The sequence below is a fragment of the Oncorhynchus masou genome, chromosome 31 (genome assembly GCF_036934945.1).
Source record: "Oncorhynchus masou masou isolate Uvic2021 chromosome 31, UVic_Omas_1.1, whole genome shotgun sequence".
NCBI classification, from domain to species: domain Eukaryota; kingdom Metazoa; phylum Chordata; class Actinopteri; order Salmoniformes; family Salmonidae; genus Oncorhynchus; species Oncorhynchus masou.
In genome coordinates this window covers 76,818,255-76,837,887 of record NC_088242.1, presented here as the reverse complement: position 1 = coordinate 76,837,887, position 19,633 = coordinate 76,818,255, and the positions used below count along the sequence as shown (strand labels likewise).

Here is a 19,633-nt window from a genome sequence, read left to right as displayed (position 1 = left end):
ATGCTTCACCGTAGGGATGGTGTCAGCTCTGCTCCAGACGTGACGCTTGACATTCAGGCCAAAGAGTTCAATCTTGGTTTCATCAGACCAGAGAATATTGTTTCTCATGGTCTGAGAGGCTTTCATGTGCCTTTTACTGAGGAGTGGCTTCTGTCTGACCCCTCTACCATTAAGGCCTAATTGGTGGAGTGCTGCAGAGATGGTTTTCCTTCTGGAATCTTCTCCCATTTCCCCTTAGGAACTGTGAAGCTTTATCAGAGTGGCCATCGGGTTCTTTGTCACCTCCCTGACCAAGGCCCTTCTCCCTTGACACAATACTGTCTCGGAGCTCTACAGACAATTTCTTGGACCTCATCGCTGGATTTTTGCTCTGATATCCACTGTCAACAGAGCGACCTTATATAGACAGGTGTGTCTCTTTCCAAATCATGTCCAATCAATTGAATCTACCACATTCTACAACCAATCAAGTTGTAGAAACATCTCAAGGATGATCAATGAAAACAGGATGCAACCTGAGCTCAATTTCTAGTCTCATAACAAAGGGCCTGAATGCTTATGTAAATAAGGTATTTTATTTTCGCTTTGTCATTATGGATAGATGAGGATTTTTTTTAAACCCATTTTAGAATAAGGCTGTAACGTAACAAAATGTGGAAAAAGTCTAGTGGTCTGAATACTTTCTGAATATACTGTATATATAAAACACAAGAAAATCTAGTTTTTCTCTGCACCGGACCTTTAAAACTTCATGGTAGTGAGGCAGTGAGACAGAAGCAGTGTTTTAGGGGCCCTTCAGATCAGTCTGGAGAGGCTCCCAGCCCAATCAAAGCACACCCACCTCTCTGTCCAGAAGCGTGGGGGAGATGACAGTGACAATGTTGCCGCTCTCTGGGTTGATGTAGAACATGTTGGGTGAGGGTTTGTCGGGCGACTGCCTCACAATGTTGTAGCGCAGCACTGCGTTCTGCAACCTGGGGTCATCAGCATCCTCCGCTGTCATCGTCATCACCACGGTTCCTATAGAAACACATAGTTTACTGTTAGAAGGTTGCAGCAATATCTCAGTTCTTATTTATGTATATGATTTTATTTGATCTTTTATAAACAATACAAAACATACACATACAAATGAGTACATCATACAAACATCACTACATCACACCTGCCCAGAACCACTATCCCCACCCCTAAGTGCACCTTTATCACTTTCTGCCACATGGCCTCAAACTGCACAATTTTGGTACATTTTTTGAAAATAAAGCATTTGACCTTTCCATTGCATGAACGACGGAGGATTGGCTGATTTCCAATTTTTGAGTATACATTTTTTTTGTCCAACCCATCTGGTATCTCACTGCACCCTAATATGGCATGTGTTGAAATATACAGACAGACAAATTAAAAGTACATTTACATTCTAATATCTCTGACATCCATCTTTCCAACTCCACCCATAACATTATTGAGTAATTAGTTTTACACTTCAGACATGACTCTGCCGTTGTGCTGTCAAAGTTCTTGACGTCACCAAATCACAATTATGATTAAAATATGAGCCTGTTCAAACCTGTACTGAGACAAAGGCCAAGAATGGCGACAGACATAAGTCAGAATACTCTGGGTCACTCTGAACACACATCCTTTTTACTAATACATTCTCTTCAAAAACATTGGTCATAACGATATACCTAATGTCATTTAGTAATGGAACAAAGATGTGGTGCCTTCCCTGCATCGGAGCTGAAATCCCAGTCAAACCTTGACATACCCTCAACCCCCATCCTCTTGTCTCACCTCAGTGACGAACCTCACACCTCCACTCTACAGGCAAGAAAATATGTTTACTGCTGTGAAGCCAATCTCTCTCCCACCTCATATTCTTTCAGAACACACATCTCTTCTGAGAACAGCAAGGCATCTCTGTGGAGACTGAAAATTGAGTTTGGAACACTATGGTTCACTCATAGAATGCAGAGTGCAAATTACGAGTGGGCCAGGGGGGGGCTAAACCGGCCGAACGAGATATATATATTTTTTTACATTTAACCTTTATTTAACTTGGCAAGTCGGTTAAGAACTAATTCTTATTTACAATGACAGCCTACCCCGGCCAAACCCGGACGACGCTGGGCCAATTGTTCGCCGCCCTATGGGACTCCTAATCACGGCCGGATGTAAAACAGCCTGGATTCAAACCAGGGACTGTAGTGGCGCCTCTTGCAGTGCCTTAGACCACTGTGCCCTTCGAGCCCGACATCTATTTAAATAATTACATTTGTATTCATTTTATTCATCTTAGAAATTATAAATGTTAGATTTGTTCTTCCACTTTGACATTATTGATTATATTGTGTTGATTGTTGACAAAAAAATGACAATTATATCCATTTTAATCCCAATTTGTAATTATTTTTGAAAAAATCAAAAGGTGTCTGAATACTTTTACAAGGCAATATAAAGTGGGTAAAACAGAATGTAGACATTATTAAAGTGACCAGGGTTAAATTCCTATATGTACATAGGGCAGCAGTCTCTAAGGTGCAGGGTAGGGTACCAGGTAGCTGGTTAGTGACACTGTATTTTTAAAGCCTTGTTGTGTGTGTGGGTGAGTGTCTGTGTCTGTCTACTGAGAGCTCTAATTAGCCTGTAGAAGGATTACTGCTTTACCGACCACTAATCACCTCAGCAAAGCCTCATAAAACATTGAGGTGAACAGTCAAGGATGTCGGCTAAAACTAAAAAGCCTTGCCAAAGAGACTTAAACACAGCCTGTGTTTCTGTATGGGTACTATCAGAGTGTGAATTATACCGTGACATTAGGTCTACAATCTTGTAGTCTGAATTGATTGATACCTTTTTTGTAGAAAGGAAACAGGGAGTACAGGAGAGGGCTGAGCACACCCCCTTATGGGGCCCCAGTGCTGAGGATCAGAGAAGTGGAGATGTTTTTTCCTACCTTCACCACCTGGGGCAGCCCGTCAGGAAGTCCAGTATCCAATTGCACAGGGTGGGGTTGAGACCCAGGGTCTCAAGCTTAATGATGAGCTTGAAGGGTATTATGGTGTTTAATGCTGAGCTGTAGTCAATGAACAGCATTCTTACATAGGTATTCCTTTTGTCCAGATGAGATAGGGCAGTGTGATGGCGATTGCATCGTCTGTGGACCTATTGTGGCGGTATGCAAATTGCAATAGGTCTAGGGTGACAGGTAAGGTGGAGGTGATATGATCAATAACTAGTCTCTCAAAGCACTTCATGATGACAGAAGTGAGTGCTACGGGGCAGTAGTCATTTAGTTCAGTTACTTTTGTCTTCTTGGGAACAGGAACAATGGTGGCCATCTTGAAGCATGTGGGGACAGCAGACTGGGATAAAGAGATTGAATATGTCCTTAAACACACCAGCAAGCTGGTCTGCGCATGCTCTGAGGACACGGCAAGGGGTGCCGTCTAGGCCAGCAGCCTTGCGAGGGTTGACATGTTTAAATGTCTTATTCATGTCGGCCATGGAGAAGGAAAGCCCACAGTCCTTGGGCCTATAGGAAGGGAGATACAAAATGGAATTGTGGTCAGAGATGCCGAAAGGAGGGTGCGGGAGGGTCTTGTATGCACCGCAGAAGTGAGAGTAGCAGTGAACAAATGTTTTGCCAGCCCGGGTCCTACAATCCATATGCTGATAGAATTTAGGTAGCCTTCTTTAAAATCCCCAGCTACAACAAATGTAGCCTCGGCATATATGGCTTCCAGTTTGCATAGAGTCCAGTGAAGTTCCTTGAGGGCCATCGTGGTATCGGCTTGAGGGGGGATATACACTGCTGTGACAATAACCGACGAGAATTCTCTTGGGAGATAATATGGTCGGCATTTGATTGTGAGGAATTCTAGGTCAGATGAACAAAAGGACTTGAGTTCCTTTTTGTTGTTACAATTACACCATGAGTCGTTATCATAAAACAATACACCCTCACCCTTCTTCCCGCAGAGATGTTTATTTCTGTTGGCGTGACGCGCAAAGAATCCCAGTGGCTGTACTGACTCTGACAGCATATCCCCAGAGAGCCATGTTTCCGTGAAACAGAGTATGTTACAATCCCTGATGTCTCTCTGGAAAGCAACCCTTGCCCTAATTTCGTCTAGCTTGCTATCTAAAGACTGGACATAGCAATTAATAGCAATTAATATACACATATTTAGCAATAACATCTGATAAATATGTTTATGTGATCAATATATTTTGATTTGCTTTGGTTTGCAAATGTACATTGTCCCAAGGGTGTTGGCAGCCATAATGTAAGTAACCTAATTTATGTTTTCTAACTCCCCTGAATGCCTCTGTCAATCCAACAGCTATTGTCAGCAGTAATAATGTGCCTATGAACCTGAGTTATACTGTTAGCACCGAGGCATTTTGGCCTCTTAGGAAGCCAACAGCTCAAACATAAATATCACTGTCATGTCAACCTCTGATAAGCTTCCCTGCCAGTAAAGCAATAAAAATAATAAAGAATTCAAGAAAAGCGCTACAAATAGCTCACATTATTAACATACATAGCCTAAGAAACAAGGTTCATCAATAGCTTGCTAGTAACAGATCAAATACTGACATTCACTGGAACTCACTTAAATAATACCTGTGATTATATAGTGGCAATACATGGTTTCAACATCTACAGAAGGGACAGGAATGCTAATGGGGGTGGTGTTGCTTTTTATATACGGAGTCATATTCCTGTAAAGCTTAGAGAGGATCTCATGTCAAATATTGTTGAAGTAATATGGCTACAGGTTCACCTGCCTCACCTAAACGTCTATTATTGTGGTAAATGTTTATAGACCACTAAATGCTAACAGTTAGTGTGTGTATAATATATATAGGCAGAAACTTCAATATGAAGTTCAACATTGGTCTGATCAATCAAAATCTATGCTTCAAGATTGTTTTGATCACGTGCACTGGGATATGTTCCGGGTTGCCTCTGAGAATAACATTGACCTATACACTGACTCGGTAACTGAGTGTATCAGGAAGTGCATTGGCAATGTTTTTTCCACTGAGACGATTAGAACGTATCCAAACCAAAAAACATGGATAGATGGAAGCATTCAGGCAATTGATAAAGTGCGAACCATCGCATTTAACAACGGCAAGTTGACTGGGAACATGGAAGAGTACAAACAGTCCAGCTGTGCCCTCCCGCGAGGTAATCAAACAGGCAAAACGTCTGTACAGAGACGAAGTGGAGTTGCATTTCAATGGCTCAGACACGAGATGTACATAGTAAGGACAATGATGGATTAAAAGAGGGAAAACCAGTGACGTCGCAGACACCGATGCCTTGATACCTTGACAACCTAACCATCTCCATCACCCTCTTCGTGAAAAAAGACAGTGCTACCCATGCAGGCCACCTCTGCTCACGAGGACTGTGAGCACTCATTCCATCAAGGCTGCCGGCCCAGATGCCATGCCTAGCCGTGTCCTCAGAGTATGTGCAGACCAACTGACTGGAGTGTTTACGGACATATTCAATCTCCCCACTTGCTTCAAGATGTTCACCATTGTTCCTGCACCCAAGAAAGTGAAGGTAACGGAACTAGATTACTATCGCCCAGTAACAGTAACTTCTGTCATGATGAAGTGCTTTGAGAGGCTAGTTAAAGATCAGATTACCTCCACTTTACCGACACCCTATACCCACTGCAATTGCATACCACCCCAACAGATCCATGGATGATGTAATCGCCATCGCACTGCACGCTGCCCTATCCCATCTGGACAAGGGGAATACCTATGTAAGAATGCTGTTCAGCATTCAACACCATACTGCCCTCCAACATCATCTCCATGCTTGGGGTCCTGGGTCTGAACCCTGCACTGTGCAGCTCGGTCCTGGATTTACTGACAGGCCGTCCCCAGGTCATGAAGGTAAGCTACAACACCTCCGCTATGCTGATCGTCAACACGGGGGCCACACAAGGGAGCGTGCTCAGCCCCCTCCTATACTCCCTGTTCACCCATGACTGCGTGGCCACGCACGTCTCCAACTCAGTCATCAAGTCTGCAGAAAAAACAATAGTGGTAGGCCTGATTACCAACAACAACGAGACAACCTATAGGAAGGAGGAAATGGGCCTTGGGAAGTAGTGCCAGAATAATAACCTCTCCCTCAACATAAAAAAGACAAAGGAGCTAATCTTGGACTTAATTAGACAGCAGAGGGAGCATGCCCCCATCTACATCGACAGGGCCAAGAGGGTGAAAAGCTTAAAGTTTCTCGGCATGCACTTCATATTGTGGCAAAGAAGGGGGTTGAGTGGTAAATGGCAGATACCTGAGAGCAGAACTAATAAACGGGCTCTGCCCGATCACTAAAATGGCCACCCCTGTCAGAACTACAGATCACAAAATGGCCGACCACCAAAACTACAAGTCCCAGAAGCAAGGGGAACCCTCAGAAGGTGGAGCCAACCCACAGATAAAGGGTCAAGAAAAACCAGGAAGAGAAGGAGAGTGCTGGAAGGATCTATGAACAATAGAGAAAGAGACAATAGAGATTGGCTGGATTTACCGTGTATGAGTTGGACTGTTTTGGACTTACCTGTTGGCGTTTGGACCTGGACCTACCGAGAACCCGATTCGTGTACCGAACCCTGCTATCCTTGACCTCGCCTACGGCCTGGGTGGACCAGGATGGAGAAACAAACACACAAGTACTGTCCTGTTCGAAAGAACTCTCATTCTTGGGTGATTTGGTGACAGTTTACCACTTAGTTTGTGACAAACGCTCCTAACCTTGAAGAGGTTTGCCACAATATGTACATAGGGTATTCTAGTCAAGGCGTATCCTATATAACAACTCACGTCCACATCTTTTCTACTTATACGCTGCCCATAATGTCTCTACACACCATTGAATACATATATACAGTTGAAGTCGGAAGTTTATATACATTTAGGTTGTAGTCATAAAAACTTGTTTTTCAACCACCACAAATGTCTTGTTAACAAACTATAGCTTTGGCAAGTTGTTTTTTTTCCAACAATTGTTTACAGACAAATTATTTCACTTGTAATTCACTGTATCACAATTCCAGTGGGATAGAAGTTTACATTCACTGAGTTGACTGTGCCTTTAAATAGCTTGGAAAATTCCAGAAGATGATGTCATGGCTTTAGAAGCTTCTGATTTACATCATTTGAGTCAATTGGAGGTGTACCTGTCGCTGTATTTCAAGGCCTACCTTCAAACTCAGTGCCTCTTTGCTTGACATCATGGGAAAATCAAAAGAAATCAGAAAACAATGTGGAGACCTCAACAACTCTGGTTCATCATTGGGAGCAATTTCCAAACGACTGAATGTAACACGTTCATCTGCACAAACAATAGTATGCAAGTATAAACACCATGGGACCACGCAGCCATCACACAGCTCAGGAAGGACTCAGTTACTCCAGCTCTGTCAGGGGGAATGGACAAAAATTCACCCAAATGATTGTGGGAAGGTTGTGGAAGGCTACTGAAACATTTGACCCAAGTTAAACAACTTATAGGCAATGCTACCAAATATAAACTCAAATCAAAGTTTATTTGTCACGTGCGCCGAATTCAACAGGTGTAGGTAGACCTTACAGTGAAATGCTTACTTACAGGCTCTAACCAATGGTGCGGGAAAACAGTGTGTGTGTGTGTGTGTGTGTGTTTGTTTGTGTAGGTAAGTAAAAAAATAAAACTACAGTAAAAAGACATTTGAAAAGAGAGTAGAAAGGCTATATACAGACACCTGTTGGTCAGGCCTATTGAGGTAGTATGTACGTGTCAGTATCGTTACTATGTGTGTATGCATACAGTGACTATGCATATATGATGAACAGAGAGTAGCAGAAGCGTAAAAAGAAGGGTTGGTGGGTGGTGGGACACAATGCAGATAGCCCGGGTAGCCAATGTGCAGGAGCACTGGTTGGTCGGGCCATTTAGGTAGTATGTACATGAATGTATAGTTAAAGTGACTATGCATATAAGATAAACAGAGAGGAGCAGCAGTGTAAAAGAGGGGTTAAGGGGGGGGGGGGGACAATGCAAATAGTCCGGGTCACCATTTGGTTACCTGTTCAGGAGTCTTCTGGCTTGGGGGTAAAACTGTTGAGAAGCATTTTTGTCCTAGACTTGGCGCTCCAGTACCGCTTGCCATGCGGTAGTAGAGAGAACAGTCTATGACTGGGGTGGCTGGGATCTTTGGGGGTTTCCTGAGTCCTGGGGAAGCTTTAGGCTTTGTACCCCCTGAATTGCCTTGCGGTTCTTACCAGGCAGTGACGGCTTTCTTGGTGTGTTTTGACCAGTCTAGTTTGTTGTTGATGTGGACACCAAGGAATTTGAAGCTCCCAACCTGCTCTACTACAGGCCCGTCGATGAGAATGGGGACGTGTTCAGTGCTCCTTTTCCTGTAGTCCTCAATCATCTCCTTAGTCTAGGTTGTTATTTTGTCACCACTCGGCCAGGCCTCTGACCTCCTCCCTATAGGCGGTCTCATCATTGTCGGTGATCAGCCCTACCACTGTTTTGTCGTCAGCAAACTTAATGATGGTGTTGGAGTTGTGCCTGGCAATGCAGTCGTGGGTGAACATGGAGTACAGGAGAGGACTGAGCACGCACCCCTGGGGAGCTCCAGTGTTGAGGATCAGCGTGGCAGATGTGTTGCTACCTTCCCTCACCACCTGGTGGCGGCCTGTCAGGAAGTCCAGGATCCAGTTGCAGAGGGAGGTGTTTAGTCCCAGGATCCTTAGCTTGGTGATGAGCTTTGAGGGTACTATGGTGTTGAACGCTGAGCTGTAGTCAATGAACAGCATTCTCACATAGGTGTTCCTTTTGTCCAGGTGGGAAAGGGCAGTGTGGAGTGCAATAGAGATTGCATCATCTGTGGATCTGTTTGGGCGGTATGCAAATTGGAGTGGGTCTAGGGTTTCTGGGATAATGTTGTTGATGTGAGCCATTACCAGCCTTTCAAAGCACTTCATAGCTACGGACGTAAGTGCTATGGGTCTGTAGTCATTTAGGCAGGTTGCCTTTGTGTTCTTGGGCACAGGGACTATGGTGGACTGCTTGAAGCATGTTGGTATTTCAGACTCAATCAGGGACATGTTGAAAATGTCAGTGAAGACACCTGCCAGTTGGTCAGCACATGCCCGGAGCACACGTCCTGGTAATCAGTCTGGCCCTGCAGCCTTGTGTTTGTTGACCTGTTGAAAGGTCTTACTCACGTCGGCTACGGAGAGCGTGATCACACAGTCGTCCGGAACAGCTGATGCTCTCATGCATGCCTCAGTGTTGTTTGCCTCAAAGCGAGCATAGAAGTGATTTAGCTCGTCTGGTAGGCTCGTTTCACTAGACAGCTCGTGGCTGTGCTTCCCTTTGTAGTCTAATAGTTTGCAAGCCCTGCCACATCCGACAATCGTTGCAGCCGGTGTTGTACGATTCAATCTTAGCCCTGTATTGACGCTTTACCTGTTTTATGGTTCGTCGCAGGTCATAGCGGGATTTCTTGTAAGCTTCCGGGTTAGAGTCCCGCACCTTGAAAGCGGCAGCTCTACGCTTTAGCTCAGTGTGAATGTTGCCTGTAATCCATGGCTTCTGGTTGTGGTATGTACGTACAGTCACTGTGGGGACGACGTCCTCAATGCGCTTATTGATAAAGCCAGTGACTGATGTGGTGTATTCCTTAATGTCATCGGAAGAATCCCAGAACATGTTCCAGTCTGTGATAGTAAAGCAGTCCTGTTGTTTAGCATCTGCTTCATCTGACCATTTTTTTATAGACCGAGTCACTGGTGGTTCCTGCTTTAATTTTTGCTTGTAAGCAGGACTCAGGAGGATATAGTTGTGGTCGGATTTACCAAATGGAGGGTGAGGGAGAGCTTGGTACGCGTCTCTGTGTGTGGAGTACAGGTGATCTAGAATATTTTCCCTCTGGTTGCACATTTAACATGTTAATAGAGATTTGGTAGAACTGATTTATGTTTCCTTGCATTAACCCCTCTGGGATATGTGAGACACTAGCGTCCCACCTGACCAAAAGCCAGGGGAAATGCAGCGCACCAAATTCAAATAAATTACTATAAAAATCAAACTTTAATTAAATCACGCATGCAAGATAGCAATTTAAAGCTACACTTGTGAATCCAGCCAACATGTCACATTTCAAAAAGGCTTTTCGGCGAAAGCAAACGACGCTATTATCTGAGGATAGCACCTCCGTAAACAAAGAGAGAAACCATATTTCAAACCTGCAGGCGCGACACAAAACGCAGAAATAAAAATATAATTCATGCCTGACCTTTGACGAGCTTCTTTTGTTGGCACTCCAATATGTCCCATAAACATCACAAATCATCCTTTTATTCGATAATTCCGTCGATATATACCCAGAATGTCCATTTATTTGGCGTGTTTGATCCAGAAAAACACTGGTTCCAACCTGCTCAGCGTGACTACAAAATATCTCAAAAGTTACCTGTAAACTTTGCCAAAACATTTCAAACTACTTTTGTAATACAACTTTAGGTATTTTTTAACGTAAATAATCAATAAAATTTAAAACAGGATGATCCGTGTTCAATACAGGAAGTAAACAAACTGAAGCATGCTTTCTGGTCACTCACCTCTATCTAACAGTACACTTCAAGTGACCCTCGTTCAAGATGGCCGTATTTCTTTATTACACAAAGGAATAACCTCAACCAATTTCTAAAGACTGTTGACATCCAGTGGAAGCGATAGGAACTGCAAGAAGGTCCCTTAGAAATCTGGATTCCCAACGAAAACCCATTGAAAAGAGAGACCTCAAAATAATAAATCCTGAATGATTTTGTCCTTGGGGTTTCGCCTGCTAAATAAGTTCTGTTATACTCACAGACATGATTCAAACAGTTTTAGAAACTTCAGAGGGTTTTCTATCAAAATCTACTAATAATATGCATATCTTATCTTCTGGGGATGAGTAGCAGGCAGTTGAATTTGGGCATGCATTTCACCCGGACGTGAAAATACTGCCCCGTCACCAAGAAGTTCAAGTCTTCAGCCACCAGGAGCTTATTTCCTTATACAGCTGACTGAGTGCGGTCTTAGTGCCAGCATCTGTCTGTGGTGGTAAATAAACAGCCATGAAAAGTATAGCTGAGAACTCTCTAGGCAAGTAGTGTGGCCTGCAGTTTATCACAATATACTGGAAGTATATCCTTAGATTTAGACTTTTTTTTGTGCTGATCTATCCTGCTGGTGCAGCGTGTATCCCGCTAGCTGAATATCCATGTCGTCATTCAGCCGTGATTCCGTGAAGCATAGGATATAACAGTTTTTGATGTCCCGTTGGTAGGATATTTGTGATCATACCTCGTCTAGTTTATTGTCCAATGATTGCATGTTGGCGAGTAATATTGACGGTAACGGCAGCTTTCCTCGTTGTCTTTTGCGGGTCCAGACGAGGCATCCGGCTCTTCGTCTTCTGCATCGCTTCCTTTTGCGAATAATTGGTATGTCTGTTCTGTGGGGTGTTTAGAGAATATCGTGTGAGTCCTGCTTGTTATTGTTGTTGAAGAAATCTTCATCTAATCCGAGGTGAGTGATCGCTGTCCTGATATCCAGAAGCTCTTTTCTTCCGTAAGATACAGTTGCAGAAACATTATGTATAAAATAATTTACAAATATCGCGAAAAACCCCCACATAATAGCACAATTGGTTAGGAGGCGACCATCTCCTCTGGCGCCATACGTGTCAATTGAGTGTATGTAAACTTCTGACCCACTGGGAATGTGATGAAAGAAATAACAGCTGAAATAAATCATTCTCTACTATTATTCTGACATTTCACATTCTTAAAATAAAGTGGTGATCCTAACTGATCTATGACAGGGAATTTATACTAGGATTAAATGTCAGGAATTGTGAAAAAGTTTAAATGTATTTGGCTAAGGTGTATGTGTGACGTAGAAGTCCGTCACTGGCCGCGGGCAGCATTTGGTTCTTTAACGCACACACATATTCATCACTCCTCCCTGCGCCATTATAAGATAAGTTAACAATGTGGGTCGACACACAAATTAACTTCTGTCTTGGTGCATGCATTTCACACTTGTCAATGTTCATATTTGAGAGATACAATAATTATTATACTTATCAATGTTGTGGATGAGCGCATTGTTTGTTTGTTCTGTTCCTCTCTCTCCATCTCTGTAGCTTCCGGGTCTGCTGGAAAAGGACCCGAGCTAAGGGAATTGGGTTGGCTTTATAGTGCCTGTCCCAAATGGCTCATTAATGCATATGGGCATATTGAAAGATATTGTCAGTAGTGATGTAATGTTGTAAATGTTATGTTGTGATATTGTTTAAAACCGTGTTGCAATGTATATCCTTTGGTATGTTTAGTTCATGGAAAATGTAGGTTTGTATTGTTAATTGATTAATTAATTAGGGTTAATTGTTCTGAGGGGAGGGGCTAGCCCTACAAAAGGAGCCTCTCTTTCAGTCATGGAGAGGCAGTTTGGATTGAGCTGTGGATGGGGCAGCATTGTTTTTAAGCTGTCCCATAAGGTAGACGTTGATGGCAGTACTGTTGTTTTTTGTTCCGGAATCACTTGTAAATAAACACCTTTGCACAGAAGAACTTTTGCGGTTCCGCCACCTTTTTTTTTGATAGAGGTTAGGTTATCCAGTTTAGCCTTCTGGCCTACTCTGTGACAGTATGTAAACTTCTGACTTCAACTGTATGTATATATTCATTCAAATATTTCTTAATTTCTTAAATTTCTTTCTTTAGCTTTTGGGGATTTGTGTGTATTGTTTTATGTTGTTTTGTATTGCTACACTGTTGGAGCAAGGAACATAAGCATTTCGCTACACCTGCAATAACATCTAATAAATATGTATATGCAAACAATACAATTGTATTTTATTTGATGTGTGAAATGCTTGATGTGTGAAATGCTCTCGGTTGGTATGTGATACCAACAGAGAGGTATATTTTCTAGGTGACCTAAATATTAACTTGCTTTCATCAAGCTGTCCACTCAAGAAAAAGATTAAAACTGTAACCAGTGCCTGCAACCTGGTTCAGGTTATCAGGCAACCTACCAGGGTAGTTACAAACAGTACAGGAATGAAATCATCAACATGTAATGATCACATCTTTACTAATGCTGCAGAAATCTGCTCTAAAGCAGTATCCACATTCATCGGATGTAGTGATCATAATATAGTAGCCATATCTAGGAAAACTAAAGTTCTAAACGTTGTGCCTAATATATACAAGAGGTTTTGTAGTGATTTTCTATGTTGAAGATGTAAAGAATATTTGCTGGTCTGTGGTGTGTAATGAGGAGCAAACAGATGCTGCATTTGACACATTTATGGAATTGCTTTTCCAGTTACTAATAAGCATGCACCCATTAAGAAAATGACTCTAAAAACTGTTAAATCCCAGTGGATTGATGATTAATTGAAAAATGGTACGGTTGAGAGGGGATGAGGCAAAATAAATGGAAAATAAGTCTGGCTGCACAGCCGATTGGTATCATATTGTAAATATAAAAAGCATGTGCCTAAACTAAACAAAAAGAAGAAGAAAGTGTACTATGAAACAAAGATAAATAATATAAATGATGACAGTAAAAATCTTTGGAGCACCAGAAATGATATTTTTAGGAAAAAGGCAAACTCAGCTCTAACATTCATTTAATCAAATGGTTCATTCTTCACTGAGGGTGATAGCCGACTACTGTATATTGCCACTACATATGTTTTCTTCTCTTCAATCTAAGCCTACAGGAAAGTATGTTCCCTCAGGCCTGGAGGGAAGCGAAAGTCATTCCTCTACCCAAGAATAGTAAATCAACCTTTACTGGCTCAAACAGCCGACCAATAAATTGGCTGAACGAAACTGATAAGAAGATTGTGGGAGCTGTTTTGTTAGACAAGAGTGCAGCTTTTGACATTATTTATTATGACCTGCTGCGGGAAAAACGGATGTGTTATAGATTTACATCCCATGCTTTCTCGTGAATCAAGAGTTAACTATCTAACAGAACACAGAGTGTGTTCTTTAATGAAAAGCCTATCCAACGTATGTCTGTCTTTGACCTGCCACTGGCACTGAGTAAGGCATGTATGCTGATGACTCAACACTATACACGTCAGCTACCACAGCGAGTGAAATCGCTTCAACACTTAACTAATAGCTGCAGTCCGTTTTAGAATGGGTGCCATGAGCTAGTCCTAAATATTTAAATAACTAAAAGCACTGCATTTGGGACAAATCATTCACTAAACCCTAAACCTCAAATAGATATTGTAAAGAAATTGAGCAAGTTGACTAAAGACTAAACTGGTTGGTGTAACCTTGGATTGTAAATTGTCATTGTCAAAACATACATTAGGTAGACACACACACAGGCACACACACACTACATACACACACTACAAACACACACACTCTACATACACACACACTCTACATACACATACATTGCAATGTTGTTATATTGCTGTATTATGGATTTTGTATTGCAGATATGTTGAAGTAGAGTTGTGAGTAGTAATGTACTGTGTGATGCATGGTTTTATTTTGTATTTGCCTTAATCTTGTTTAGATCTCAGGAACAGTAGCTACTGCCTTGGCAGAAGCTAATGGAGATTCCTAATAAATACAAATACAAATGACACATTTGCATCATACTTCTAATCATTATTCTTGACTCTCGAAACAGAGATGTAAATGTATAAAGCTGGAAACTTTGTTCCTGTGCTGTCAACTTCTGCTTGTAGTGGTAGAGATAAAGAACTCAGAAAGTAGTTCTGGTTATTACTAGTCTAGCCTAGTGGTTAAAGCGTTGGACTAGTAACCAAAAGGTTGCAAGTTCAAATCCCTGAGCTGACAAGGTACAAATCTGTCATTCTGCCCCTGAACAGGCAGTTAACCCACTGTTCCTTGGCCGTCATTGAAAATAAGAATTTGTTCTTTTAACTGACTTGCCGAGTTAAATAAAGGTAAAATAAAAAATATCAGGAGTAGGATACAACCCTTGGACATAATGCTAGGATGGGTGGGATCGGTGAGGTAAGAGAGTTCAATTCCACGTCTCTACAATGGATAATAATGGAGTACACTCTACTTTAACTTGCTCTCTCTGTAGACACTGTGGTTCTCTATCTAATTCTACAAAACTGCTACAGTAACCATCCACACCATGGGGTAATAAACAACTCAGTCATCAGTCTAATATAACTGTTGGTGAGCTCTTGTGACTCGTCTCCCAAACCCTCTCTATGTCATCTGGTGGCGCTCCCTGGTCGCATGCCAAAGGTCAAATGACTGGGCTCCTGACATGATTAACATCTACTGACCCTAGTTCACATCTGACCTGTCTGCTCAGACAGGCTGACAGGAATGACAGAGGCATCATGTACTATACCTACTATCAGTATCCACATGCAGGGAGATAGCAACCAGCTACTATCAGCACAAACACTCCTGCACGCACGCACACGCACACACACACACAAATAAATAAATCAAGCATCCATAATTGGATAATGGAACTAGATAAAAAGCAATAGCTGATTGCCAGTACCTAATCATAAACCAATTACAGCTACCTAGACTCAGTGACGAGTCATTGTCCTTACTCATGAAGCCCATGTTCTCATCAGTGCTATGGCAGAATCAATGTTAACTGGATTGGATGGTTAATGGGAGGATCTGAAATAGCTGGAGATGAATCCACAGGTCCAAACTACTGTATTATAAACTTCCCTCATCTAATGGAGAGGATGAGATCAGCAAACAAGGCGAAGGCCTTCCCTCCTCTCTTCTAGCCTACATTCTCTTCCACCCTTCTCCCCCTCTCCTCTCCACTCCTTTTGTGGATAAATATTTCAATACATAGATGTCTGTAGACCACTACTGTTTAAAACCAACAAATTAAGAAATATGTTTTACTTTCAATCTCTTTCTTTACCCATCTCTCTCTTTACTGAGGCAGAGGGGTCCCTGCTCCAAGTTCCCTGCTATCAGTTATTTCAGACATAGTGGTGTCGGTCTCCCTGTGATTACCCAATAGCTGGGTACTGACGGTGTGTGTGTGTCTTTCTGTTTTCTATATGTGCACGTATGTGTCCACGTGCACTGGCATCCATCTGAGGCTGAGGTGCTACCCACTTACTGCAGCTGGAGAACCATGGGAACCAATCACAGAGGCCCCCACTATGGTGCAGGGAGCAGGTCTTTTCTACTCTTCTATGCTGTTACTTTAGCTCAACCCCAGGAGTCAGCCACAGCAGCACTCAACCCATCCACACAACCCAGGCAACTCCAGCTGACTCACTACAGTCAACCATGAAAGGATTAAAGGGCTGCGTGGTTAATGTGCATGGACAAGTAGGTAATTATGAAGATGTCACACAGTATTATTAGTTCATAGGGTGCTTCAAATCCTAAATTATCCATGAATGAATAGGGGGAAAGTAATACTGATTCAGTGTCCTAACATTTTCTGGTCACATTATATAAAAATGTGTTGAAACTCAGGATCAAAGATAACAAAAAGCTCAATGGGAAATGGAGAGTAGGAGAGAGAGAAAGAGAGAGTGAGAAAGCATTTTTTACAGCTCCTTCCCCAACTATGTGGTCCTCCGGGTGAACTAACTGAATAGGATGGTTCTGAATGAGCTTAGTCAATGCATGCAGCAGATGCACTTTACCTCATTCCACATTGTTGCTGTTGCTGCTATTCAGAAAAAACACTTATAGTAGTACCATGTGTTTTTGTGCTGAATATTTTCCACCCGGGGTATTTGGTAGATTAACGCTGAGGTTTTTCCTTTCCTTTCCTTAGCCCATGCCCCCCTACGCAGAGCCCAAACGAAAACACACAGCCACAACAAATATCGAACATCCATCCTCCTATTCAACCGTTAATACTTCAAGTCCATTGTGCACTACCAATGGGGAGAGGGCACAAAATGGAGACTGAATGTTCCACCGTAGAGAGACACAATTCCATTGAACAAGCCATTCGCTGCCTTCTGCTGCTGTATTACCATAGCCAAGGACATTTTCACTGGCCTTTTTATTGTATGTTCATGTGGTGGTTAATTCTCATCCTCCCTCAGCAGGTAAACTGTCATGCAAATAAACTAGCGACACAACTAAACATTTCTGTGGCTCAGGATTCTCTCATAGCAGTTTCCTTATGGAAGTAAACCTCAAAGGTCCTTGATGAGAACACAAAGAAATAGTGTCACCATCTTGTATAGACAATTGACAGAAAAGGAAAGATTGTATTGTAATTATTTGCAATAATTAAAAATGAAGCAATTAAGCACAACAATTAACACTTCATCTGTTAAACTGTGACGGTTAATCTCAGGAGAAGTATAGGTCCTTCTGCAGGGACTAAAAAAAGTTTACGAGAAAGTTTACAGCTGTTAAACAAAAACTTTTCCCATTCATTAATTTACAGCACTTGAGTATTGTTGGTGGAAATAATTTACATGCTATGAGACTAGCAGCAGCAGAAGTAGGAGGCTATGAACTGCAGACCAGACTGCTGTACTGAAACGCAATGGGCTTTAATGAGTACTGGGCCGACAGTGAGGGGAATTGACTCAAATAGTTTGTTCTCAACTGCTTACCGCTCATCACAGTCTAATTGTCTTTAAAGGCTTAGCCAACTCAGATCAGATCAGAACACAGGGGTTGGCAGATTTAATGCATTTAATTTATTTAATCTATATTTAACGAGGCAATTCAGTTCAGAACAAATTCAATTATTGATCAAAGAAGGTCAATAATTGATCTATGGCATACATGTACACTACCGGTCAAAAAGTTTTAGAACACCTACTCATTCAAGTTTTTTGTTTTTTTCTTACTATTTTCTACATTTAGAATAATAGTGAACACATCAAAACTATGAAATAATGCAAATGGAATCATACAGTTACCAAAAAAGTGTTAAACAAATCAAAATATATTTTATATTTGAGATTCTTCAAATAGCCACCCTTTTCCTTGATGACAGCTTTGCACACTCTTGGAATTCTCTCAACCAGGTTCACCTGGAATGCTTTTCCAACAGTCTTGAAGGAGATCCCACATATGCTGAGCATTTGTTGGCTGCTTTTCATTCACTCTGTGGTCCGACTCATCCCAAATCATCACAATTTGATTGAGGTCTTGGGATTGTGGAGGCCAGGTCATCTGATGCAAAACTCCATCACTCTGCTTATTGGTAAAATATCCCTTACATAGCCTGGAGGTGTGTTGAGTCATTGTCCTGTTGAAAAACAGATGATAATCCCTTTAAGCCCAAACCAGGTGGGATGGCGTATCACTGCAGAATGCTGTGGAAGCCATGCTAATTAAGTGTGTCTTGAATTCTTTGTTTGAGTCACCAGCAAAGCACCCCGAGACCATAACACCTCCACCTCCATGCTTTACGGTGGAAAATACACATGCAGGGATCATTTGTTCACCCACGCCGCGTCTCACAAAGCGATTGGAACCAAAAATCTCCAATTTGGACTCTAGACCAAAGGAAACATTTCCACCGGTCTAATATCCATCGCTCATGTTTCTTGGCCCAAGCAAGTCTCTTCTTCTTATTGGTGTCCTTTAGTAGTGGTTTCTTTGAATTAAATTGAGATTGGTCAATGCTTTGTTCCAAAATGGTGACAATCGTGGGGTAAACTATAACAAAGTTTTGTGGATTTCAAAAAAGGACTTCCTTTGTTTGGTATCACAGTTTTGTTCCCCATGAGCACTTAAGCTCTTCTGTGGGCATTCACAACAGACTGACAAACCATTCAACCAGAATTAAAGCGTGTATGAAATACACAAACAAAATGTCTGCCGGAATCAACTTCTCTCTTTGCTTCAGCAGCAACACAGCAGTGTACCACAAATACCACAGCAATAAATAGCAAATAAACTCCACTCTGTCATCCTGATAACATCTGCCTAGACGACATGATCCATGGCTGTGACGACATGTTCAGCGGAGTGAACCATGCCCTCTCCACATGAACCATGTCCGCTACACACAGGACCACACAAGCCCAACCCAACCTGGCACCCCAGAGCCAAGTTCAATCAGCACACTTCCACACACCTCCTGTCAAAGGATTACACCTACTGGTGGGCCAGCAAATGTCACTTATCAATAGAGGAAGAAATACAAGATAAGCGGATAGTTGCCTCAGTGTTTGCCTCTCTACTGCATCTAAATATGTCTTTCAGAGTCTGCTGGTGGCAGGACAAAGTTGATTATTTCACAGCAACAGTAGAATAGATCCCTGTCCCTCCAAACTAGTAACCAGCCAAAAAGCTTTCTTTATTAATCAAAGAAACTATGCACTAAGATATTGTTTATTCTATGAAAACTTACTCCACCTCAGAGAGAGAGAGAGAGAGAGAGAGAGAAAGAGAGAGAGAGAGAGAGAGAATAAATAAACCCATTATGGAGGACAAGGACATTCCCTTGGGTAAATACCAAGCTATAAACAGTGTGAAGTGAATTACGCTAGGTAATTCAATTAAATATAATTCCTTCCATTGGCAAACATATGAATCATAGTATTTGAAA

General features: G+C 42.0%; 1 protein-coding gene across 1 annotated transcript in view; it reads right to left on the bottom strand.

The window, feature by feature from the left end:
* The window catches only part of LOC135524456 (cadherin-13-like), a 579,537-nt gene that overhangs the window by 204,321 nt on the left and 355,583 nt on the right, over positions 1 to 19,633 (bottom strand). Inside the window, exon 8 of the mRNA XM_064952007.1 lies at positions 842 to 1,020. Within this exon, the coding sequence (XP_064808079.1) occupies positions 842 to 1,020 (179 nt within the window). The remainder of the gene's footprint in view (positions 1 to 841; positions 1,021 to 19,633) is intronic.